General features: G+C 40.1%; 1 protein-coding gene across 1 annotated transcript in view; it reads left to right on the top strand.

Annotated features, from left to right (window-relative positions):
* Nucleotides 1–3,020: 3,020 nt before the first annotated feature.
* The window catches only part of LOC148150645 (uncharacterized), a 52,217-nt gene continuing 27,750 nt past the window's right edge, over nt 3,021–27,487 (top strand). Inside the window, exons 1-2 of the mRNA XM_087976675.1 lie at nt 3,021–3,039; nt 8,787–9,688. Coding sequence (XP_087832801.1) covers nt 3,021–3,039; nt 8,787–9,688 — 921 coding nt within the window. The remainder of the gene's footprint in view (nt 3,040–8,786; nt 9,689–27,487) is intronic.

The following is a 27,487-nucleotide window of genomic DNA, read 5'->3' on the forward strand; positions in this document are numbered from 1 at the left end:
AGAGGCTGTACAAGGCAGGAGAAAATAGAGCCGGGGAGGAAGAAATGTGTTCAGTAGGGCAGACCAGGTTAACCTCAATGTGTTTCTGTTTGTTTGTAGATTTTGTCGAAGCAGGCTTTGGGGTGTACTGGGGACAATGAGGTGGGAAGTTTTCAAGGGAACTTTCCAGAATGGATAAAATCAGTGACAGTCCTAGAAACCGCAACCTGATGGTCAGTGGTAGGATCATGATCCAGAGGATATATGCACTAAGAGTTGGCACTCAGCCTCTGCTATGTAGAGGTCAATAGGCCAAACAATAGCAGTTCCACCCATATCAGCAGGGTTGGCTACAAAACAAAACCAGGCTCAAAACTGAGAGAATGGGAGGTAGGTGAGCGAGGAGGGAGACAGGATAAATTTTAAAGGAGCTGAGAAATTCAGGTAGCTGATGTCATGTTGTCAGTTCTCGATGAAGAGATCATGTGTAAATAAGAAGCCAGAGGCATGAGCCCAGATGGAAGGAGAGTGAAAGATCTTTGGTGCGTGGAATGGACTCCTATCCAAAGAAATGAGCATGGTAATGAAGGCAATAGAAGAAGAGTTCAATGCCATGTTGTGCCCAGAATTTATTGATGTGGGGACATAGAGAGATAATATTAAGTCCTTTGCTGATCGTTTAGTATCAGAGTGGGAAAGGTCAGTGGGTACAGTAAATGACTGACAAGAAGTAGGATTAAAAGAAGAGATGGGTTATAAGCAGAAGAGGAATCCAGAGACATGTTGGTACCTGGGAATCTTTGGTACTTGTGTTTCTTAACATTTGAAAAGAAGAGAAAGCAATTTCTTGTTAAGGTGCAGAATAAGATGAAGAACGAAATGGAACTGGAGACCAGGACAGCTTTGAAGTGTTGATGGGCAGAGAAGTGAAGGGATGTGACACAAAGCGCTATGAATGGATGTTGGGAGTTTGCAACCATAGAAGTCATAGACTCATAAAGCTATACAGCAAGGAAACAGACTCTATGGTCCAACTCATCCATACTGACCAGATATCCTAAATTAATCAAGTCCCATTTGCCAGCTTTGGGCCCATATCCCTCTAAATCCTTCCTATTCAAACATCCATCCAGATGCCTTTTAAATCTTGTAATCATATCAGCCTCCACCACTTCCTCTGGCAGCTCATTCCACACATGCACCAAACCTCTGCAAGAAAAAGTTGTCTTTTAGGTCCCTTTAAAATCTTTCCCCTCTAACCTTAAGCCTTTGCCCTCTAGTTGTAGACTTCCTTCACCCTGGGGAAAAGCTATTTACCGTATCCATGATCCTCATGATTTTATAAACTTCTATAAAGTCACCTCTCAACCTCTGATATTCCTGGGTGAATAGCACCAGTTTATTCAGCCTTTCCCTTAGCTCAGACTCTTCAACCCTGGCAACATCCTTGTAAATCTTTTCTGAACCCTTTCAAGTTTCACAATATCCTTCCTATAGCAGGGAGATCAGAACTTCACACAGTTCTATTAGTAGCCTACCCAATGTCCTGTACAGCTGCAACATTACCTCCCACTTTCGATACATAATGCACTGACCAAAAATAGCAAGCATACCAAATGTCTTCTTCACTATCTTATCTACCTGCGAGTCCACTTTCAAGGAACTATGAACCTGCATTCCAAGGTCTCTTTGTTCAGCAACACTCACTCGGACTTTACCATTAAGTGTATAAGTCCTTATCTGATTTGACTTTCCAAAATACAGCACATCACATTTGTCCAAATCAAACTCTATCTGCCCCCCCTTGGCCCATTGGTCCATCTGATCAAGATGTAATCTTGTTCGGTGTGCACTACACCTCCAATTTTGGTGTCATCTGCAAGCTTACTAACCATACTTCCTTTGTTCGCATCCAAACCACTTATATGAATGATGAAAAACAGTGGACCCAGCACTGATCCTTGTGACACAACACTGGTCACAGACCTCCAGTCGAAAAGCAATCCTCCACCACCACCCTCTGACTTCTACCCTCAAATCAGTTCTGCATCCAAATGGCTAGTTCTCCCTGTATTCCATGTGATCTAACCTTGCTAACCAGCCTCTGATAAGGAACCTTGTCAAACGCCATACTGAAATCCGTATAGATCACATCCATTGCTTTGCCTGAAATGAAAAGGAAAGCTTTTTGTTAAATCCTCTCCAATTGTTTTCTGAAACTGTCAGGTAACTCTTGTAGTTTTTTTTAATCTTTGGCAGTTGTTGGTTGCGCTGTTTACACTAGCTCTGGACAAAGTGAAATATCAACTTTCAGTATCTTCAGTTTAGTAGCCAAGAACATCAAGCCAAGAGAAATATCTTGGTCTTTATTTGTGTCAGACATCATCATCTTGGTAGCTAGTTTGTATTTCACTTAAAAGTCATACCCTTGCATCGCGACATGTAGATACTGCAATGGTTAGCAGTTTGGAGCAGGTATACAATCTATTTCAATGGTAAATTTTATGTTAACTATGTCTGAAATTGCATATTGCCAAATAGCTGATGTCTCATGCTCTATATTGGAACAGTTGGCATGTGCAAGTTTCAAGATTTATGAAGCAAAAGCAAAAGACTTTTCACCTTGTAGCAGACATGCACCTTGGTTTTTGTAATGCATCTACTTCAAGAATCAGGACTTGCCTTTAGTCATGGTATTGCAGTAAACAAGATACTGCTGACAGACCTGCTTGAGAGAGCCGAAAATATATTAGAGGTTATCTTGCCATGTATATATCTTTTTCATGAAATTGTCATTGAAAGGCATGTATTAGTTAAAAAATACTGAGACAATTTCATGAATTCTCTTTGTCCTGCAGGGTAAACATTTGGTTAACATTTTCAAACATCATGGATTGTGACGGACTTTGTAGAATTGATCTAAAGAAGTATATCTAACAGAAGTTGACTTGAAACTTCAGACAGTGAAACACTAATCCTTGCTGTTGTGTTGCAGCCTTCAGTAAGTGATGGTGTTGTTATGGTCTGCCTTTGTCTTGCACATGACTATGATGTCATCAGGTACGTAAATACAGCTGGGTATATTCTCAACCTTAAAGTTGCCATTTTGTCGTATTATACTTGGAACAGGAGTTTGAGCTGTTGACATATTCAACAACATCATGTGTGGTCTGTTCTGTCACAGTGGTGTATTTTCAATCTCATGAATTGTAAGTACATCTCGATCTGTGCCCTGCTCCCCAAGGGAACTCTGTCACTATTGGACCATTGGTATTTATTAGCTAGATGATGTTTGGCATTCAAGATGAGTTAGTGTACTTGCACTGCAGTATGATTCTGTCAATGTATGAAATTGATAAACTGTTATACGCAATAAGATATTGCTCTCTCTCATAAACCATACAATGGAAAGCCATTTGCTGAGGTACATGTCTTTCAGAATGCAGAGTGGCACTAGCTGTTGTGTTAAGTATAGCCTTTAATGTTGTTCTGCCTTTTCAGGACCTCTGATACTCATGATTGCAAAACCTGATACCCTTGACATGGTGTTCAAGGCTAATAATATGGAAAATTTGGTCATTTTCTGAAACTTACTTTTTGCTTGTTTAATTCTAAACTTGACTGATTTTTTTTTTCCCAGTTGTTCACCTTGTAACACTTTCCTTGCTGTCAGTGCTGGGGTATCGCACAATCTTTTTGATGATCTGTGTTTTATTCTAAACTCTGGCTTGACCTTTAGAACCAGATTTTCCACACTTCTTTGCAGATATCAAGAAAACCTGGACAGTTTTTGTGTAGATATGACAAATTACATGTGTAAGAATGTTGTTGGTTTGGCGTGTTTTGCTTTTGCTCTCATTCTTGCATGGGATGTGGGCATCACTGGTGAACCTGGCATTTTTTGCCCATCCCTAATTGCCCTTGAACTGATAAGAGAGCTGGGCCCTTTCAGAGACCAGTCAAGAGTCAACAGCATTACAGTGGGTCTGGAGTTATATATAGTATTGCAGATTTTTTTCCATAATGGAGATTAGTGAACCAGATTTTTTTTTACAACAATCAACAGACAGATTATCTTTTCTTTCTAGATTTTATTGAATTCAAATTTTGCCATCTGACCTGGTGGTTTTGAAACCATAACCCAGGACATTTTGACACTTACTTGGTCTTCAGAATTACTTGCCCTGTGACATGACCACTATGCCACCACTTCCATGGCCCGTTTCAGCAATAGTGTTGGCTGCACCTGAAGCATGTAATTGTCGCTGGCCTGCCATTATGGCTTTTACACTCAAGTCATGTGTCAATGATGTGGCCTTTTTTCTTGCTCAGAAGATCCTTCCTAAAGGCTTTAATTAGAATGAGGTGATAACTAATATAATTAACCTCTCTGACAGTTCCTCTTTGGAAAAGGTACACCCAAGTCCTGCTGCAGCATCTTCTGACAAACTAGTCAATAGGCTCTTTTAGTTAGATTAGATTAGATTACATTACAGTATGGAAACAGGCCCTTCGGCCCAACAAGTCCACACTGACCCGCCGAAGCGCAACCCACCCATACCCCTACATTTACCCTTTACCTAACACTACAGGCAATTTAGCATGGCCAATTCACCTGACCTGCACATCTTTGGACTGTGGGAGGAAACTGGAGCACCCGGAGAAAACCCACGCAGACATGGGGAGAACGTGCAAACTCCACACAGTCAGTCGCCTGAGGCAGGAAATGAACCTGGGTCTCTGGCGCTGTGAGGCAGTAGTGCTAACCACTGTGCCACCGTGCCGCCCACAGTTCTTATCTGTCTGACATGAATGGTCTCATCTTGAAGTTAATGCTCACCTTGAGCTGATCTTTAAAAAACTTCTACATTTTTCTTTCTGCATCTTTCTGATCATCAATGGAAAGACTGAGCATGTTAATTCTATAAAGTTTCTTCTTGATGATAACACTGTTGTAATTTCGAAAAGTAAAAGAACCAACGAAGGTATGGAGCAGATAAGCCCTCCTATTGTAGATAGCCACTTTTTAGTATTTTAAAGATATAATTTCTCCTATCAGTACTTTAAAAAAAATGGCTCTCAGATTTTGTTTTAAAGGGAGGAAGAGTGAGGTTGAATGTTCATATTGCTGGTCACTGCCTAGGTACAGATCTGTGTAGCCATCTGTACTCATTGATGTTGCGGATTGTCTGAATTCTCTGACGTCCATTGCAATTATTCACTGGGTCTTGAACTAGTTTTCCAAATATCTACCACTGAGACCCTGGAGGTTTTTTTTAGATGGTCATTGGTGGTAATCATGATTGGAGTTTTGCTAATAGCAGGTCATTTTACTGAATGTAGTCATGCTTATGTTATCGCTCGTAATATAATAAACCAGACTGTGGATATCATGTTTACTGAAGAATGCAATAATACTTATCACAATGAGCTATTATATATAAACATTACATTCACAGGCACTGGGTGAACATTATGCTATTGGCTTTAGTAGAGCAGCATTCTTTCAATTGTATGGCATGATTTATTTGAGCCGGGTTATGATAGTGTGTCAGATCTTAATAGCTGTAACTCACATTCTATCATACTGAGATAGTATCATGAGCATGTCTTTTAAACTTATACTGACCTACTGATTATGAGATTATCCTTCATCCCTTCTGGTCACATTTGCACCCATAACTTTCTGGTGAACTTATTGTCACTACAGCACTGAGAACATCCCAAATCTTCAGAGATATATCCCCAAAATTCAACTAAAAAAAATCCAGTAATCTATTTTGCACACCCTCCATTCCAATCTACCATGCACTCAGTAAATTCTGTGTCCTTTATCTGTCTTCCACTTTAGTACAAGTATTTTTCTGTGCTTGATTTTTGTTTCCATGGTGTTGATGCAACAGGGCACTTTCAGGTCAACATGTTCTAACTCTGCTAAGATTTACATTTTTCATGTTCTTTTCTTTCATTCAAAGAGAGGAAAAATAATATGAAATTATCAAATAGTGCTGCCTTGGAAAGTACTATAAATCTTCACATTAAGTGTGGTCTAACAAAGCTGCAAATGATTGAACAGGATTTAATAAGTTAAATTCCAATAACCTTCAAAAGATCAAATATTCCCATGGATACAAAGAGATAAGTCATAAAACTGTACTCAGCTTTAGTTCTTATCTTTCACCTTTCTAGAAATAGTAATGGTATAACAAGGCCACAATCAGCAGAAAATTGAAAGCAGCATGTTTCTTCAGAACTCAACTTATATCAGGGTCATTTAATTAATACTTGTAAAGCTCGATCTCTCAAAATACTCTCAATATCCATATTCTTAGATAGAGTACATGATAACTGGCTATGTGAAACCACTGAGAGATGATTAAACCCATGTACTGCAAAATGGTGCTGAACACAAATAAATACATGATGACACATATTTCTATTTGCACTGCTCTTGAAACTTCCATCACATTGACAGAAGATTGCATTTAACAGAGAGTGAATGCATGATAGAATTTCTGGACAGTGAGTGATGCACTATTGTGTTTATTTCCTCATTTATTTGCTCAGATGTTCACTGCATAGCACCAACATTAGTTCCAGGTGAAGCAATCCTCTATGCAAGGTTTGTGGCTCAGGTTGAGGTTTCGGGTGAAGGTTTGCTCGCTGAGCTGTAGGTTTGATATCCAGACGTTTCATTACCTGGCTAGGTAACATCATCAGTGGCGACCTCCAAGTGAAGCGAAGCTGTTGTCTCCTGTTTTCTATTTATATCTTTCTCCTTGATGGGGTTCCTGGGGTTTGTGGTGATGTCATTTCCTGTTCGTTTTCTGAGGAGTTGATAGATGACATCTAGATCTATGCGTATATGGCGTTAAAAATCACACAACACCAGGTTATAGTCCAACAGGTTTAATTGGAAGCACACTAGCTTTCGGAGCAATGCTCCTTCATCAGGTGATTGTCAGGTGATTTGTTTATGGCATTGTGGTTGGAGTGCCAGGCCTCTAGGAATTCTCTGGCATGTCTTTGCTTAGCCTGTCCCAGGATAGATGTGTTGTCCCAGTCGAAATGGTGATTTTTTTCATCCGTGTAGTAGGGTTACAAGGGAGAGAGGGTCATGTCTTTTTGTGGCTAGCTGGTGTTCGTGTATCCTGGTGGCTAACTTTCTTCCTGTTTGTCCTACGTAGTGTTTGTGGCAGCCCTTGCATGGAATTTTGTAGATGACGTAGGTTTTGTCCATGGGTTGTACTGGGTCTTTTAAGTTTGATAGTTTTTGTTTGACTGTGTTGGTGGGTTTGTGTGCTACTAGGATTCCGAGGGGTCTTAGTAGTCTGGCTGTCATTTCTGAAACTTCTTTGATGTATGGTAAAGTGGTTAGCGTTTCTGGCTGTGTTTGGTCTGCTTGTCGTGCTTTGTTCTTGAGGAATCGGCGCACTGTATTTTTTGAGTATCCGTTCTTCTTGAATACATTGTATAGGTGGTTCTCCTCTGTTTTCCGAAGTTTGCCTGTGCTGCAGTGTGTGGTGGCTCGTTGGAATAGTGTTCTGATACAGCTTTGTTTGTGTGTGTTGGGATGGTTGCTGGTGTAGTTAAGTATTTGGTCAGTGTTTATCGGTTTTCTGTATACGCAGGTTTGTAGTTCTCCATTGTCCTTTCTTTCAACTGTGACGTCCAGAAATGCGAGTTTGTTGTCGATTTCTTCCTCCTTGGTGAACTTTATGCCTGTGAGGGTGTTGTTGATGATGTTAAATGTCTCTTCTATCTTGTTTTGAAGGTCCACTAGCTTCATGATGTTTTCGTTGGTAATGTGATTGAGGTAGTTGGTGTGTGTTTGTGTGATGGTCTCTTCTAAAAGTGTGGTAAGTGTTTCCTTTGCCAGGAAATACCTCAAGCCAGAAGTTTAACAGAACAAAATGTCCGCAGAATGCTCCGAGAAATAATCAATGACGCCCACCACAGACTCCGAAAATACAACCGGGAAATTGCGCGCCGAAAACCGTTATTCAAACAAGCAACAAATCAAGAATGGACAGATGCGGTAGAACGAGCCATAAATACCAACCAACGGCAAACACAGAAAAAGAAAAATCGGGACCTGAAGAAAAAACTTCACAAAAAAAGACAAAACCGATAACACAGGGGCATGGATAAAGAACTTATCAGACGGGACACTATCAGACACAGAAAAAGCGATACTAGTAAAAGGATTAAATTTCAATTACCGAGACGCTGACAAGAAGGATTTTCTAGCGGCATTAGAAACCACATTGAAGGACAACAATCTCAGGGGAGAAACAGAACAAACGATCAGACAGACTATGGTCTGAGGGGGGCACCTGGTTTATGGATTGTTGGTAGTCCGTAGAATCGTGGGGTGTTGGTCCCGTCGGGTTTCATTTTCTGGAATTCCGTCTTGTTTAATTGTCCGGAATTGTGTAATTTTCTTAGGAGATATATAATTTTGTTTCCTAGTTGTGGGGGTCAGGTCTAGCACCACCTGTTGGTAGGCATTGGTGTCTGCGGGTAGTGCATTGGCTTTCTCTATGTAGTCCCTTCTATTCAGGATGACTGTGAGCCGACCTTTGTCTGCAGGTAATATAACGATGTTTTTGTCTTTTTTGAGGTTTTCTAGGGCTTTTATTTCTTGTGTGTTCAGTTTGTTTCCTTCCCTCTTTCGGCTCAGAATAGGTGCATCCTTCTTGCACCTATTCTGAGCCGAAAGAGGGAAGGAAACAAACTGAACACACAAGAAATGAAAGCCCTAGAAAACCTCAAAAGAGACAAAAACATCGTTATATTACCTGCAGACAAAGGTCGGCTCACAGTTATCCTGAATAGAAGGGACTACATAGAGAAAGCCAATGCACTACCCGCAGACATCAATGCCTACCAACAGGTGGCGCTAGATCTGACCCCACAACTAGGAAACAAAATTACATATCTCCTAAGAAAATTACACAATTCCGGACAATTAAACAAGACGGAATTCCAGAAAATGAAACCCGACGGGACCAACACCCCACGATTCTACGGACTACCAAAAATCCATAAACCAGGTGCCCCCCTCAGACCCATAGTCTCACTACCTGGAACACCAGCTTACAGACTGGTCAAAGAACTACATGCAAGACTGAAATACCGAGTAGAAGAGTCACAGCGCCCCATCCACTCCACCCAGGAATTCCTAAAAGTCATCAAAAACACCAAAATAGAGGAAGACAAAGCAATGATCTCAATCGACGTAACAGCACTATTCACCTCCATCAACATCGACCTGGCAAAGGAAACACTTACCGCACTTTTAGAAGAGACCATCACACACACACCAACCACCATCAATCACATTACCAACAAAAACATCATGAAGCTAGTGAACCTGTGCCTCACCACCCACTTCACTTTCAACAACATAGTCTACAAACAAAGCAACGGCATACCCCTGGGATCTCCGCTATCAGGATTCATAGCAGAAGCGTTAATGCAAAGACTAGAACAAACAGCCCTACCAACCATCAAACCAAAAATCTGGGTCCGCTATGTAGATGACACTTTTGTCATCACAAAACGAAACAAGATAGAAGAGACATTTAACATCATCAACAACACCCTCACAGGCATAAAGTTCATCAAGGAGGAAGAAACTGACAACAAACTTGCATTCCTGGATGTCACAGTCGAAAGAAAGGTCAACGGAGAACTACAAACCTGCGTATACAGAAAACCGACAAACACTGACCAAATACTTAACTACACCAGCAACCATCCCAACACACACAAACAAAGCTGTATCAGAACACTATTCCAATGAGCCACCACACACTGCAGCACAGGCAAACTTCGGAAAACAGAGGAGAACCACCTATACAATGTATTCAAGAAGAACGGATACTCAAATAATACAGTGCGCAGATTCCTCAAGAACAAACCACCGATAAGCAGACCAGACACAACCAGAAACCCTAACCACCTTACCATATATCAAAGAAGTTTCAGAAATGACAGCCAGACTACTAAGACCCCTCGGAATCCTAGTTGCACACAAACCCACCAACACTCTCAAACAAAAACTAACAAACTTAAAAGACCCAGTACAACCCATGGACAAAACCAACGTCATCTACAAAATTCCATGAAAGGACTGCCACAAACACTACGTAGGACAAACAGGAAGAAAGTTAGCCACCAGGATACACAAACACCAGCTAGCCACAAAAAGACACGACCTTCTCTCCCTCGTAGCCCTACACACGGATGATAAAACCCACCATTTCGACTGGGACAACACATCTATCCTGGGACAGGCTAAGCAAAGACATGCCAGAGAATTCCTAGAGGCCTGGCACTCCAACCACAATGCCATAAACAAACGCATAGATCTAGATGCCATCTATCAACCCCTCAGAAAACGAACAGGAAATGACATCACCACAAACCCCAGGAACCCCATCCAGGAGAAAGATATAAATAGAAAATAGGGGACAACAGCTTTGCTTCACTTGGAGGTCGCCACTGATGATGTTACCTAGCCAGGTAATGAAACGTCTGGATATCAAACCTACAGCTTAGCGAGCAAACCTACACCCCAATCCTCTATTCAAATTTATAAACCACAGACACTGTGACAACTTGTAGACACTTGAACAGGACCAACAAAAGAACTCAAATTATTTTCAAACATGAAGTTAACAAACTAAATCAGTTACATACTTTTGTAGACTTGGCATGACTTTACAACATCTTGGTCATGTGGCAAATGGTATAAATGTTTTTATTTCTTTCTTTCTTGTCAACTGTAGGAAAAGGATTTGAGATTTTAAAAAAATAGACACTATTTTTGTGGAAGTCCAAAAACCAAAAATAACAAAAGATTGCAACTATAATTGTCACTAATAGATATAGAACACAGCAGAAAGTTAGCACATGGAGTACGAATTAAGGAAGTACGAATTTGTACAGCAACATTCTCGACCTCACAGCACCTCAAAACAGTTCCTATTTTTGAGCCGAATTCACATTCTAGTGTATGAAATGCAGCTACTAATTTGCATTGGACAAAATTCTACAAATAGCAATGCAATAAATGACCAGTTGAGCTGTTTTGGGTGTTAGTTGCATTCTAAAATTTCTAACTCTGGCAGACATTGAAATAGACACCTTAATAAAAATCAATAAATTCTTTAGTTAAAAAAAATGGTAAATTCTACCTAATATGCCACTGGACATTTTAAATGATGAATTTCAACAGGAGACAATTTCTACAGGAATTACCCAAGTTGCCATTGTAATCTTATTAGAACATCAGCAGAGGAACTTTGAAGAAATTGTACTATGGTGTTGAATCCAGACTACATAGGCCTGGATATTTAAGACATTTACATGACATCAAGGCATACGATACACTGTTATAAAAGTATCTACTTCATTCAATCACTCTCCCGCTGTGGAATGGAGGCATTGTAGTCAGCCAGTTATGTCTGTGCAATGTACAATAACATTATGAAGCACAGTGTCCAGACTATGCACATAGATCTAAGATTTTGTAGCCTTGCAAATAATTAGTACTGTAAACAAACTTCAAGACTTCTGTGTCCCAAGAACCCAACGCATTGTGGCTATGTTCCACAAACTTTATCTTTTATTTATTCATGTGGTGTTGGTGGCGAGGTGAATTCCTAATTGCAATGACAAAGATGGTGCCAAGCTACCTTTTCGCAGCAGTGTAGTCATATGCTGTAGGGATACCCACAGAATTATTAGAAAGACAGAGTTCCAAAATTCTGATCCAGCAACAGTGAAGGAACAGTGAAATAGTTTCAAGTCAAGCTTGTGTATTGCTTGAAGGGGATCTTGCCAGTGGTGAAGTTCCTATGGAAAGGGTACAGAGGGATAGGATTTGTGAGTATCTGGAAAGACACTGCTTGATTAGGGACAGCCAGCACGGATTTGTGAGGGGTAGGTCTTGCCTTACAAGTCTTATTGAATTCTTTGAGGAGGTGACCAAGCATGTGGATGAGGGTAGAGCAGTGGATGTAGTGTACATGGATTTTAGTAAGGCATGTGATAAGGTTCCCCATGGTAGGCCTTATGCGGAAAGTCAGGAGGCATGGGATAGTGGGAAATTTGGCCAGTTGGATAGAGAACTGGCTAACCGGTCGAAGTCAGAGAGTGGTGGTAAATGGTAAATATTCAGCCTGGAGCCCAGTTACAAGTAGAGTTCCGCAGGGATCAGTTCTGGGTCCTCTGCTGTTTGTAATTTATATTAATGATTTGGAAGAGGGAGTCGAAGGGTGGGTCAGTAAATTTGCAGACGATACGAAGATTGGTGGAGTTGTGGATAGTGAGGAGGGCTGTTGTCGGCTGCAAAGGGACTTAGATATGATGCAGAGTTGGGCTGAGGAGTGGCAGATGGAGTTCAACCTTGTCAAGTGTGAGGTTGTCCATTTTGGAAGGACAAATAAGAATGCGGAATACAGGGTTAACGGTCGGGTTCTTAGTAAGGTGGAGGAGCAGAGGGATCTTGGGGTCTATGTTCATAGCTCTTTGAAAGTTGCCACTCAGGTGGATAGAGCTTGTAAGAAGGCCTATGGTGTATTAGCGTTCATTAGCAGAGGGATTGAATTCAAGAGTCATGAGGTGATGTTGCAGCTGTACAGGAACTTGGTAAGGCCACATTTGGAGTACTGTGCGCAGTTCTGGTCGCCTCACTTTAGGAAAGATGTGGAAGCTTTGGAGAGGGTGCAGAGGAGATTTACCAGGATGTTGCCTGGAATGGAGAATAGGTCGGATGAGGATAGGTTGAGAGTGCTAGGCCTTTTCTCATTGGAACGGCGAAGGATGAGGGGTGACTTGATAGAGGTTTATAAGATGATCAGGGGAATAGATAGAGTAGACAGTCAGAGACTTTTTCCCTGGGTACAACAGAGTGTTATAAGGGGACATAAATTTAAGGTGAAGGGTGAAAGGTATAGGTGGGATGTCAGGGGTAGGTTCTTTACCCAGAGAGTGGTGGGGGCATGGAATGCGCTGCCTGTGGGAGTGGTAGAGTCAGAATCTTTGGTGACCTTTAAGCGGCAATTGGATAGGTACATGGATAGGTGCTTAAGCTAAGACAAATGTTCGGCACAACATCGTGGGCCGAAGGGCCTGTTCTGTGCTGTATTGTTCTATGTATCTGTTGCCCTTGTACTTCTAGTTAGTAGAGGTCACAGGTTTAGAAGGTGTTGTCGGAGAAACTACGTTAGCTTGCAGAAACTGAAATACAAATGGTATCATGGTGGCAACAAGTGGACATTAAGAATGAAACATAAAAGCAACATAGCAGTTGTGACAGTAGTTCCTAACAGTCATTAATCAATCTGAGTACAGAGCTGAAGTTATAACTACAACCAAAACTGTGATGAAGCTCTGTTAATACTCTTTTTTTGCTTTCTCTGTCTCTAAACAAAAAAAAAACTAAGAGGCTGCCATTGATCTGATTAAAAAGGATGAGAGGTTAAAATGACCTATACATACAGCTTTGAAGTGCTCGAAGAAGAAATTGCTACTTAAGACCACTGAAAAAAATTGTGTGTCCAACATGAGTTGACTATGCCATTTACTTTTTCCAAAATTGCATACTTCTTTTTAAAAGCCCATATTATGTTGTCCTGTATTTCTGTATGTATGTCAGCTACAGTCAAAAACCTGAAATTACAAGCCTTCAGTTTTTAAAGGGGGAACAACATAGATTACAAAAGGAGCAGGAAAGCAAACAAAAAAAACACAAATGTATTACACCGCACTATAGATTTTTACGCTGCATTTTAAAGATCAAAAGAACTGGAAAGCATATATCTGAAAATGGGATGACATTCAACTGAAATTCTGTTGAAAATTCAGTTAAATAAAAAAAATCATCAGAGAGTCACAGAGATGTACAGCACAGAAGCAGACCCTTCGTTCCAACTTGTCCATGCCAATCACAGATTCCAACTCAATTTAATCCCACCTGCCAGCACCCAGCCCATATCACTCCAAACCTTTCCTATTCATATACCCATCCAGATGCCTTTTAAATGTTGCAATTGTACCAGCCTCCACCACTTCCTCTGGCAGCTTATTCCATACACGTACCATGACAATGTTGCTCCATAGGTCTCTTTTATATCTTTCCCTTCTCACCCTAAACCCACGCCCTCTAGTTCTGGACTCTCCAACTCCAGGGAAGAGACTTTGTCTATTTATTCAATCCATGCCCCTCATGATTTTATAAACCTCTATAAGGTCACACCTCAGTCTCCGATGCTCCAGGGAAAACAGCCCCAGCCTATTCAACCTCTCCCTATAACTCAACTCCTCTAACCCTGGCAACATCCTTGTAAATCCTTTTTGAACCCTTTCAAGTTTTACAACATCTTTCCGATAGGAAGGAGTTGTATGGATAGTAGTATGGATTGGCAGATACGTGACAGAACAAACAATAGGCAATCAGACGTTCTCTTGCTTTGAACAGTTAAGCTTTAAGTAGAATAAAATTCTCTCTGGTACTTTTGATGATGACTACAAAGATCCTGAAAATGGTTTTTCAGGCTTTAGAAAATTTGCTTGAAGTTTAAGTCCTTAAGTTCATGTCATACAGAGACAGCCAGGTCAAACTTACCATAAAATGTTCCCCCACTGACACCTCAGTCACTTGCCCTGCCTTATTTCCCAAGGGAATGTCAAGTTTTGCTCCTTCTCTAGTTGGTTCATACATATATTGAATATTTTCTTGTACAGGCTTAACAAATGCCTCGCTATCCAAGTCCTTAACAATATGGCAGTCCCTCACAATGTTTGGAAAGCTAAAATATCCTACCATTACAATAGTATTAGTCTTACAGATACTTGAAATCTCTCTGCATATTTACTTCTGAATTTCCTTCTGGGGTAATGGTAAGGTCCTGGGGAGTGTTGCTGAACACAGGGACTTTGGAGTACAGGTTCATAATTTTTTGAAAGTGGAGTCATAGGTAGATAGAATAGTTAAGAAGGCGTTTGGTATACTTGCCTTTATTAGTCAGTGCATTGAGTATAGGAGATGGGAGGTCATGCTGCAGACATGCAGGACATTGGTTAGGCTACCTTTGGAGTACTGCATGCAGTTTTGACCTCCCTCCTATAGGAAGGATGTTGTGAAACTTGAAAGGGTTCAGAAAAGATTTACAAGAATGTTGTCAAAGTTGGAGGGTTTGAGATATAGGGAGGGAATGAATAGGCTGGGGTTATTTTACCAAAAGTATCAGAGGCTGAGAGGTGACCTTATAGAGGTTGATAAAATCATGAAGGGCATGGATAAGGTAAATAGACAAGGCCCTTTCCTTGGGGCAGAGGATTCCTAGAGGGCATAGGTTTAAGGTGAGAGGGGAAAGGTTTAAAAGGGACCTAAGGGGCAACTTTTTCATACAGAGGTTTGTGCGTATGTGGAATGAGCTGCTAGAGGAAGTGGTGGAGGCTGGTACAATTACAAGATTTAAAAGGCATCTGGATGGGTATCTGAATAGGAAGGGTTTAGAGGGATATGAAACAAGTGTTGGCAAATGAGACTACATTAGGTTAGGATACCTGGTCGGCATGGATGAGTTGGACTGAAGGTCCTGTTTTTGTGCTGTACATCTCGATGACTGTATTGGGGAGCCCAATAGTACAATTCCAGTAAAATGATCATCTCTTTCTTATTTCTCAGTTCCACCTATACAACCTCACTGAATGATCTCTCAGGAAAACCCTCCCTAAATACAACCGTAATGTTATCTTTAACCAAAAACATGACTCTCCTTCTTCTCTTTTCCCCCTTTCTATCCTTCCTATAGCATCTATACCCTGGAACATTAAACTGCCAGTCCTGCCCCCTCTTCAAGCCACAGTTCTGTAATAACTATAATAACCCAGTCCTATGTTCCCAACCATGCCCTAAGTTAATCTATTTTACCTGTCAGGCCTCTTGCATCGAAATAAATGCAGTTTAATTTATTAGTCTAACCAGAGGGGAAAGACCTTTGCTATTCACCTTATCAATGCCCCTCATGATATTATAAACCTCGATAAGATCACCCCTAAGCCTCCTATGGTCCAGTAAAAAAAGCTCCAGCCTATCCAGCCTCTCCTTATAACTCAAACCCTCCAGTTATGGCAACATTGTGTACATCTTTTCTGAACCCTCTCCAATTTAATAACATGCTTTCTATAGCAGGCAACCAGAACTGTCCACAGTCCCTCCAAAAGTGGCCTCACTAACATCTTGTACAACCTCAACATGATGTCCCAACCCCTATATTCAATGATCTAAGCAATGAAAGAAAGCATGTTAAATGCTTTCTTAATTACCCTGTCTACCTGTGATGCAACTTTCAAAGAACTATCTACCTGAACCCCGAAATCTCTGTTCTACAACACTACTCAGGACCCTAGTATTAACTGTATAAGTCCTGCCCTTGTTTATTTTATAAATTGTAATACTTTGCATTAATCCAAATTAAACTCAGTCTACATCTCATCAGCCCATTGGCCCAAATGATCAAGATCTCTTTGTAGTCTTAGATAACCTTCTTCATTGTTGACTATACCACTAATTTCTTCAACACCATTTGAGACTCCTCAGTTACTGAAGTACTTTATGTTCAAACGTAACAAGATCTGGACAATGTCTGGGCTTGAGTTGGCAAGTGGCAAGTAACATTCACATTACATAAATATCAAGCAAAGACCATGTCCAATAAGTGACAATCTAATCAGTAGCCCTTAATATTCAATAGTATTATCATCATGGAATCAGATCCTGGGGTTGCTATTAACCAGAAATTCAAATGGACATGTCACATAACTTCAGTGCCTACAAGAGTAGATCAGGAGCTAGGAATACTCAGCAAGTTCAAGTCAGGAGTGTGATCGAATAATTCCCACTTACCTGGATGGGTGCAGCTCCAACAACATTCAAGAAGCTCAATACCATCCAGGACAACGTAGCCCACTTGATTATACCATATCCACAAGCATCCACTCCACCCACCATTGATGCTCCCAGCAGCAGTGTGTACTATCTACAAAATGCACTGCAGAAATTCACCAAAGATCCTCAGCCAGCACCTTCCAAACCCATGATTACTTCCATCTAGAAGGACAAGAGCAGCAGGTACATGGGAACACTGCTACTTGAAAGCTCTTCTCCAAGCCACTGACCTGGAAACATATCACCGTTCTTTCACTGACTCTGGGTCAAAATCCTGGAATTCACTTGTAAAGGGCATTGTGGGTTTACCAACAGTATATAAACTGTAGCAATTTAAGCAGGCAGCTTACCAGCACCTTCTCAAAAGGCAACTTGGTACAGGCTATAAATGCTGACACCTATATTCCCTGAGTGAATAAAAAAAGGTACCTTATCCTGCAGTGTAATTACTGTTAGCAAGATTATCAATTATTCCCACATGTGATTCTTAATATGGCTCTATCTTATTTTATAAAAAACTGATTCTACCTCTTGATCTTTAGAATTAAGTCTCTATTATATGGTCATCCTTAATTAACAGTTCTTTCACTCCTTTTTTCTAGCTTCTTGTCCTTCTGAAATGTCATGTTCCTTTGAGTATCCAGGTCCCAACTTTCTTTGTCTTGCATCCATATCTCTGTAATGGTTAAAGATCATGTGCATTTTTTATTTCATTTTGGGAAGACAATTTACCCTTTTGTTACGCATGCTGTCAACTTTCAGATACAAAGTCTTCAATTCTGTCTTTTAACATTGTTTGCAACCTTTAGCCTTATCTTACAGTGCATTTTTGGATTTGTCAACTGTGTCCCTTCCTGCCATATTCTGATTTTCTTATCCATGTTGATACCTCAATCTCCTCTCACTTTAGTTTATCACATCTTCCTTCACTTGATTTTTAGTCTGTCCTATTTCATTTGAAGCCCTTGCAACTGCTCTGGTCATTTGACTCACCAGAACATTGATCCCTGCAAAGTTCTGATGAACACCATTGCATGGTACAGTTCTCACTCTCCCCAGTACTGACATCAGTGTCTCACACATTGAAAGCCATACCTTATACACCAATCTTTGAGCAATGTATTCACCTCTCTGATTGTATTTATCTTGTACAAATTTATTCATGGCTCATGCTAGAAATGATTAACTTTGTGGTTCTGCATGTTAATTTAGCCTCTAGCTGCTCACATTCCAGAAGCAGGACCTCCTTCCTATGTGTTTGTTACCTTTATGGATCATGGTAACTGGGTTCTCCCTATCCCTGTGCAAGCTTGTTCCAGTTTAGACAATCTGACCGCTGGCACAAGCCAATCAACACAGCTTTTTATACTCTTGCTCTTGGCTGCAGAGAACAGCGTCCATCCAATTGACGATTGTATCACTTCTATCTCTATATTCCACCACTCATAAACCTTCCTGTATCACAGACATGGTCAGTTTGCTCATTCACCCTGAAGCACCTGCTATCACCTATACAAGCTGCAAGATCCTCAATCTTGTTGCACAATTGTGGCTCCTCGTTTCCACCTTTGTGGTTCCCTTTTCTGCATTTCTCCCAGTCATTCTTCCTTGCTGCTTTGTGGCTCCTGTCAACACTCACATTACTATTTACCACTCACCACTTGTTGTGATTCATTTAAATACATTTAATAAATATTTTTGCATATTGCAGGGCTGAATCTCCTTCCCTCCACCTTGCTTGGATAATAAGCAAACAGAATTTATCCACGTTGTATTAACAAGGATATCAGCTGAACGCATGGTATTTCTAAAATCTGCTTCTTTCATCAGGACCTGAGAGGTCTTCTGCAACGGGCACAATCTTCTGGTTATTGTCTAGAAATGGCAGACAGAAGGCCTCTCGGCCTTAAGTTCCGTTATTGTATCAGTTAAAAAGACACGTAACGCTAGGCCTTTCTATGTTCTTGCCATTGATTTTTTACAGACCTGAATGTGGCTGGACAGAAAGTCTGAGGTTCACCAATTCTCAATGAGCCCACAAAATGGTTCTGAGTTTGTCAGTCTGTTTGAAATGATGCAGGACAATGATGCTTGAGGTGTGGGTTACTATCATGATATAGACAAAAGTGAGTACTGCAGATGCTGGAGATTAGAATGGTGCTAGAAAAGCACAGCAGGTCAGGCAGCATCTGAGGACAGGAAATCGACATTTCAGGCAAAAGCCCTTCATCAGGAATCTACTTTCCTGGTTCTCAGATGCTGCCTGGCTTGCTGTGCTTTTCCAGCACCACTCTAATCTCTACTATCATGATGTGTCATTAGCATAGGATCTCGATGCCGGCGAAACCCATCTCCAGATTCCTCAACAAATCTCAGGCAACACAAAAGAGACACACATACACACACACACACACACAAACATAGAAGTACTGAGAGAAAAGGTATGTGTGTGTCCTTTTCTGTTGCCTGAGATTTGCTGAGGAATCTGGAAATAGGTTTCATCAGCATCAAGATCCCATGCTAATGGCACATCATGATAGTAGAGATTAGAGTGGTGCTGGAAAAGCACAGCAAGTCAGGCAGCATCTGAGGACCAGGAAAATAGATTCCTGATGAAGGGCTTTTGTCCGAAATGTCGATTTTCCTGTCCTCAGATGCTGCCAGATCTGCTGTGATTTTCCCGCACCACTCTAAGAAAGAAACAGACTATGAGTGTCACCAGCTCCAAATTGGACAGTGCTGGCAGAAATGAATAATTTGGGTTCAATGTTTACAAAAATTGAAGACGGCGAAAATGTTAAAATTAAGGAACTAAACATCAGACAGAATAAAATAGAAAAGGGAATAGGCAGTCATAAGAGTCTTCTCCTTTGCACCCAGGAAACATTATTTCTTAGAATACAGAAGTAATGAGAGAAAAGGTGTGTGTATGTGTCCTTTTGTGTTGCCCGAGATTTGCTGAGGAATCTGGAAATGGTTTTCAGCAGCATTGAGAACCTCTGCTATCACGATGTGCCATTAGCACAGGATCTCGGTGCTGGTGAAAACCATTTCCAGATTCCTCAGCAAATCTCGGGCAACACAAAAGGACACATACACACACCTTTTCTCTCATTACTTCTGTTATCTAAGAAATAATGTTTCCTGGGTGCAAAGGAGAAGACTCTTATGACTGCCTATTCCCTTTTCTATTTTATTCTGTCTGATGTTTAGTTCCTTAATTTTAACATTTTCGCCGTCTTCAATTTTTGTAAACATTGAACCCAAATTATTCATTTCTGCCAGCACTGTCCAATTTGGAGCTGGTGACACTCATAGTCTGTTTCTTTCTTATTCTGTCAGACAAATGACAAATGACAAAGATCTCAGTGTTAACACAGTTGCAATGCAAAAATAACATGGATCTACCACTGACACCTTTGTCTACAATTTGGGATAAGCCATGGATGAATAAATCAATTCAACAGTCACCTGAAGAAGAGCTCATCTGGATAAATCAATACAAGCAGAATCCATCGGCCCTAAGCATCTTTAATTGCTTTTACAGTTGGAGCCTCCACATTAAAAAAAAATGGGTCATTGAGCTAAAGTTATTAAGATAAATGCAAATTATTATTAAACATTGTAACATTTTCATTTTCTATTATATGGAACAAATGCATTTTTACATGGATTTACTTTGAGAGGAATATAATATAGATTTCATTTACTTCAGCAGTTCTTCATTTTCCCATTATGTTGGATGAGAATGTTATTCCCTTGTGTTAGTATTCAGCTGAATGGTAATAACTTACCTGTCTTTTCACCATTAGCAACAAGGAAAGGCAATTCATACTTATGAGCAGCCAACTGAAGATTAAAATTCAAAAGAAAAAGTAAACAAAAGCACACCAGGTGCACATTTTCTTTGCCCATTCTGAAGATTGAATAAACTGTCAATCGCTTTCTACACATTTAAGCAAATAGAACTTGTAGGTGACTGAATTACAATTAAATGTACTGCCTGCCGGGGAACATGTTGTCTAGTATGCCTAGTGTAAAAGGTCAAGTCCCACTGCCAATCTTGCGTGTCTGTTGATGTAAAGGTGATATTTCTGGAATGATAATTGAACACCTTCTTTTACATATCACACCTATCATTGACTAGTTGTCATTGAACTCTGCTGATGACATGGAAACCAAATAGAACCTATTTAATCAAACCAAGTTAGTCCCTCCTGGAAACTGATGCTATGTTTCCCTCTAATTTACCATAGATTTGCTGAATCCTCACTCATTTTCAATGGCATAATTAGTAAGATGTAATCAGTTATCTCCTCTCTGCTGCTGTGCTTGCAGCAGGTTTTAACTCTGTCGGTTAAAAGAACTATTTAATCAACTTTAATCTACATCAACCAGCGAATTTGAGGATCTTTAAGCCACCTCTCTATCATCCTACCATTACTAATCCTTCATGATTTTCACATGGGATATGTTCAAGATAAATTCTAAGATATGGATAGTTTTTGTTCTTGATGGGTTGATCCGAAAATGGTTAACAGTGAAAGCTCAATGGAAGGTCTGGCAACTTAACGTAGATTTGGCACCTATTCTTCTTTCTGTGGACTTCAACCCTGTTGGCCAGAGCACTCATCAAAAAAAGGCTGAAGCCTTAATTTTGCACACAAATACAGGTCAAAAAGGTGCCATTTTAACTGCTATTTTCACCCTTGCCTATCACCAGATCCTGCTCCCATTCACTGACCCTGTATGATTAAAGTTGCAATGTGGTCATGGTAAAAAGGACCTTTGACTTTCTGAGCCACTTTTTTGGAAGCTGGTTATAGTTTTTCTGCTTGAGCAGATTTGAAAGCTTATGTAGTAATTGTGTGTTCTGTCCTCAGCTTGACAGCAAAAAATTACTTTGAACAGCAATGTATGCTACATAATAAATGGTATATTAACCAGCTACGACAGAGACATGAGATAATTGGATGTCACAGGACTTTGGAATATCTGTGACCTTGGGCAAAAACAGTGTCTGAGGGGCAGCAGCAATGATTGCATATTCATATAATACCATTACTGTCATGAAACATTCCCATGCGTTTCACACTATAAAACAAAGTCTGGCAGCAAGACAAAACAGGAGCTATTAGTTTGCACGGCCAAAACCTTGGTTGATGAATCTGATTTTCAGGAGTGTTCAGAAGGAGGGGTGTGAAGTCTGGCAGTGGAGAGGTGTTGGAGTGTGTGGGGTGGGTGCATGGAATTCTGGAGCATGGGGCGAGAGTCAGTTAAAGGTCATGAGTAGTAATTATATTTGCAAGAACACAAGATGCCAAAACCAGAAGAGTGCAGAAGTTCAGAGGGTTGTGCAGTTGGAAAAGATTACAGAACTAGGAATGTCTGCTTGGAGTTATCCATCTGCAAATCCTTCCTATTTCACACGCTCCAAACACCTCATCACAGCAGCTGTCTGTACTGTCATACCTTTGTTAGTTTGCTTATCCTCCCTGCACTCTGTGTCTACACAAGGTACAAGAGAACTGAGGCTTCCCCAAAGCTAAATTCTAGATCTACTTGACTCACAGACACACCCCTACTGTCCCTGACCATGGACCAAATTTGACAACATTAACTTAAGAAGTGTGACTGCCTTCTGGTTCACAGTGTCAAGTTACTCCTCTGACTTGCTGATTTGTCTATTGCACAGACACCAGCCAAGCAGCTCTGAGCAGAAATTCCTTGTGCATGAAGCACTTACTGCAGAAGTTAATACTGGATCACTTCTGCATCTTCTAGCTCCCACATACTATATCTACAACACATCTCCTACCTTTACATCTCAATCCTAACCAACTAATTAAATGGGATGTTAAATATTTTAAAAATCATTGTTTTTAACAATGTGGTTCAGCTGCAGTAATGTCTCCTGATTTAAACCACTTGGCCATCATTATCTCTAGACATGACCATTCTAAGGCATTTCTTCCCACATCCTACCCTTTATTATCTCTGCTGCTTCGGTCTTAACTCACAGGTGTTCCCATTCCCTTATCATTCTGCACTTGTTGACTTGATTAAATGTTCATCTTTGTTTCCAAATTCCTCCATGCCTTTCTTCCACCTAATCCCTGTAATCTCTTCCAGCCACAGGCCCTTTGATATATCTGTGCTTCTCTAATTTTATGATAATTATTCCACGTTTGGTGGCTGTGCCTACATTGCCTCGAACCCAAGCTGAGGAATTATCTCCCGAGACTTTTCTGCCTCTCTACCTTGTTTTTCTTATTTAAGGCATTCCTTAAAGTTTACCCTTTGAGCAAGATTTTGGTTATCTCTTTGTGTGGCTTAGTGTCAAACTTTATTTTATAATGGCTTTGTTTTGCTAATGGTCTCTGCCTCTGGTTTAAGGTCATGTTTGACACCCTAATCCTAACCCTAACCCTATCTCCTGCCAATTGAATGCTACTACCTCTGCCCAGCTGCTGCAGTCAGATTGCAATTCTCATTTAAGAGCTTTAAATAGGACAAGCTAGCTTTGAATTGTTTGAATGCACCAGCATGCTCCTTCAGCATCTGTGGGTTCAAGGTGTTGCACTGAATTCCGGAGACATTGTACAGGTTGTGATAGTATAGGGTTGTTTGTATTTATGTTCATCTGGCATGAACTTGGGACTCCTGCTGAAAAGTGCAGCTGTACATTAATGCATTCAGTGATGGGCTGTGCATAACAACCATTAGATCTGAAGGCATCACAAATTTTACAGTCTGTCTACCTTGTTGAGGTGTTAAATGTCAATGGTTTTTCAGGTCCATCAACCTTGCATCTTTCGTGTATATCAATAACTGAAATGTCAAAGGTAACTGGGTAGTGCCATCGAAAACATCAATTTGATTTTCCCAACAAAGAGTTAGGTTCTGCCAGGAACCTCTACTGCTGCCTCCACTCAGCTCTCTGAAGTGAGTAGGAGCACCTGCAGCTGGGTAGAAAGAATAGGGCCCATTAAGGACCACAGTGCCCATTTGTGTGTGGAGCCAGACAATGTCAGTCAGATTCTAAATGAACACTTTGTGTTGGTGTTCAATAATGAGAGGGATGATGTGGACATAGAGATCAGGGAGAAGGACTGTGATATATTTAAAGAAATTAGCAGAGAGAAGGTTCTGAGTGGTCTAGTAAGTTTAAAAAGATTAGATAAATCACTAGTGCTGGATGAAACGTATCCCAGACTGATAAGTGATGCAAAGAATGAAATAATGGGGTGCTGATAATAATTTCAATCCCTGTCTGACCATTCAGTCTGGAGAAGTGTTTGTGATGCGCATAGGCAGCACAGGCATGATGAATGATAGGATCTTAGGAAGCTCTGAGGATCACAGGGACTTTGATGTGCATGTCCACTTGTCCCTTAAGGTACCAGGACAGGTAGATAAAATGGTTAAGAAGACATATCGGGTTCTTGACTTTATTAGATGGGATTGGAGTTTAACAGTAGGTAGGTTATGTTGGAACTGTATCACAATTTGGTGAAGCAACAGCTAAAATATTGTGTGCAGTTCTCTAATCCACATGATAGGAGAAATGTAATTGTACTGGAGAGGATGCAGAGGACATTTACCAGACTGAAGAATTTGAGTTATGAAAAGGGATCAGATAGACTGGGGTTGTTTTCCTTGGAGCAGAGGAGATTGAGAGGGATTGAGACTCAGATATGATTGAGTTATATAACATTTCCCCTTGGTGTAAGGATCAAAGACCAGGGGTATAAGTTGAAGGTTTAGAAGGAATGTGAAAAAATCTATTTTCATCCAAAGAATGGTGGGAACCTGGAACTCACTGCCTATAAGGATGGTGGAGGCAGAAACCCTCATGACATTAAAGAAGTGTTTAGACATACACCTGCAATGCCAAGGCTCTGGGTCAAATGCTGGAAAATGTGATTAGAACAACTGAGTGATTGTTTCTGACCAGCTCAGACTTGGTTTCATCAACTCATTGGCAGCCATGACAATGTTAGTCTGAGGATATGGAAAAGCACATCACCCTGGCAATATGCCTAAGACATCTACAATGTTGAGATTCAAAATCTCCAAGGCCTATCTATCTCATGGACTTTGCATTCCAGACTATCTTCCTTCAGGAGTATGAAACCTTCTGTGTGTCTGACTCACAACCATTTTGAAGTGAGTTGGGTGCATCCTTTGGAACTCTGTCTTAGGAATGGACCACTTCGGAGAAATCAAGTGAAACCAACTGCACCCCCTGGAAATGCATTGCCGCCTTCATGAATTCTGTTAACACTGTGCCAGTGTCAGCGTTAATTATCTGTGTAAAATGGAGCTAAATATATCTTCTTGAAGACACATCTTCAACCTGAACACTTAGCAGACCCATGACAGCTTGTTGAAAAATGCATGTTTCAAAACAGGCATATGAAATGTGGTCACTAGTGAGTAAGGGAAGTAGAGTTGGTTATCTCCCAGTACTGCTTTAAATGCCAGCACTTAAAACTGAAGAAGAAACTGTACATAGATATTAGATCTTCTTTACCTGAAATTCCAGAAAAGTACTTGCATGATGAAAGGAGGTCAGGCAAAGGCAACATTGAGTGTAGTCCCTGAAGTACATCTCCCTACAAATCAAGTATTTGAGCAGAATCCTTTTTTCATATGCTTGCAACTAGAATGCCTGAAATATTGATGATTCTTCTTGAATAATCTACATGTTACAAATAGAAAATGACATTGGTCCCTTGCTGATGTGTTTGGAACCTTTGCAAGCTTTTAACGTTTAACATTCCTGCCAATTTCTGTTATCATCTTTACAGTTTTTTTCTCTTTAAAGACAGAGCAGTCTTAGCATCAAGTCAATTTTTTTCACCAATCAAAAGTTACTGTTTCAGTTGAACACGAGTAGTTTCTGTTACTTAACTGATAGGTGAAATATTTTCTTTTAATAATGAACTGTTTGAGCAAACAGATTCACGTGTTAATGACTGGTACAAATAAACCGATGTTTTCTTCATTTATCTCTGCATCACTGTTAATTTGAATTAACAATGAATTACTATAACCAGGGAAAATATTGTGGGATGAGATAACTGATTCTCATTGTAATGACAAGTTTCTGGTCACTTTCTATAGGCATAGTAAAAGGTCCAAGTTAGAGATGAAAACCGAGATTTAGTCATAGAGATTGGAGCATAGCTAAAGCATTTAATGAATATTTTGTACCTGTTTTTCCCAAGAAAGTAGACATTACACAGGTTGTGATGAAAAAGAAGGCATCAAAGATACTTGAAGAGTTTACAATAGTCTTGGAAGAGGGTTTGGAAGGCATGTCTGTACTTAAAATTGATTAGAAATTGGGACTGAATGAGCACAGGGAGCTAAGATACACACACTCAGCATTGAATTTGAAAGATCAGGCTGAGAGAATGGTTCATAAAACATGAGGTTTATTAATAGGGACATAGATTACAAATATGTTAAACATGTATAAAACACTGGTACAATCTCAGCTGGAGTACTGGGTACAGTTCTGGCAACACATTTTAGGAAAGATGTGAAAGTATTAGAGAGAGTGTAGAAAAGATTCATGGGTATGGGATAAAGAACTTCAGTTGCATACATCAATTAGAGAAATTGAGATTATCAAATCAGAACTCAAACAAAAAGACAAGTTTCTCATTGTAATGACAAGTTTCTGGTCACTGTCTATAGGCATAGTAAAAGGTCCAAGTTAGAGATGAAAACCGAGATTTAGTCATGGAGGCTGGAGCATAGCTAAAGCATTTAATGAATACTTTGTATCTGTCTTTCCTAAGAAAGTAGATATTACACAGATTATGATGAAAATCTTGAGAAGTCTGGGCAGAGTAGATAGGCAACAGCATTTCATTGGTTTAAGAATTGAAAGGAAGAGAGCACAGGCTTTAATTTGAAACAAAAGCAATGGCGATATGAGGGCAATCTTTCTCATGCAGTTAAGTGGCATGGAATTTGTCTTTTGTAGAGCCAGTGAATAAATAATGGACTGAATCTAGCTTTGTTCTTTCCCATATTCCTTCTGTGATTCTGTCAAGTCAATAATTTACAGTAAAAACAGACATGAACAACTGAAAACATATCAAGGGATATTCCAAGGCATTCCTGAAGATTCCACATCCATATACTGTAATGGGAATTCTACAGATGACAAATTGTTGAAATATCCCTATAGAATAGAATAACAATTTATTATATTATGTATATTTTTACAAAAGAAAATGCAGTGAAATGTTTTATCAGTTGCCATATCACGCTGACCCCCATCAGAATCATTAACTACTGTCCTACTTACACCAGTTCTGATATTCACTCTCCTTAATACATTCACTGTTGAAATATTTGCTTAATCTCCTTTGATGACTAGACTGTTCAGGCTTCAATAGCTTTTTAAGGCAACAAAAGAAAACTTTTAAATGAAAACTCTTATTTTTTTCCTCATCTTTATATTTCTCATAGTAATCCAAAATATATAGTCCAATTTACTGATTTACTAACTATTTTAAACAA

The sequence above is a fragment of the Chiloscyllium plagiosum genome, unplaced genomic scaffold, assembly GCF_037043375.1.
Source record: "Chiloscyllium plagiosum isolate Xiang-an unplaced genomic scaffold, Cpla_swu_hap1 HiC_scaffold_3, whole genome shotgun sequence".
Lineage (NCBI taxonomy): Eukaryota > Metazoa > Chordata > Chondrichthyes > Orectolobiformes > Hemiscylliidae > Chiloscyllium > Chiloscyllium plagiosum.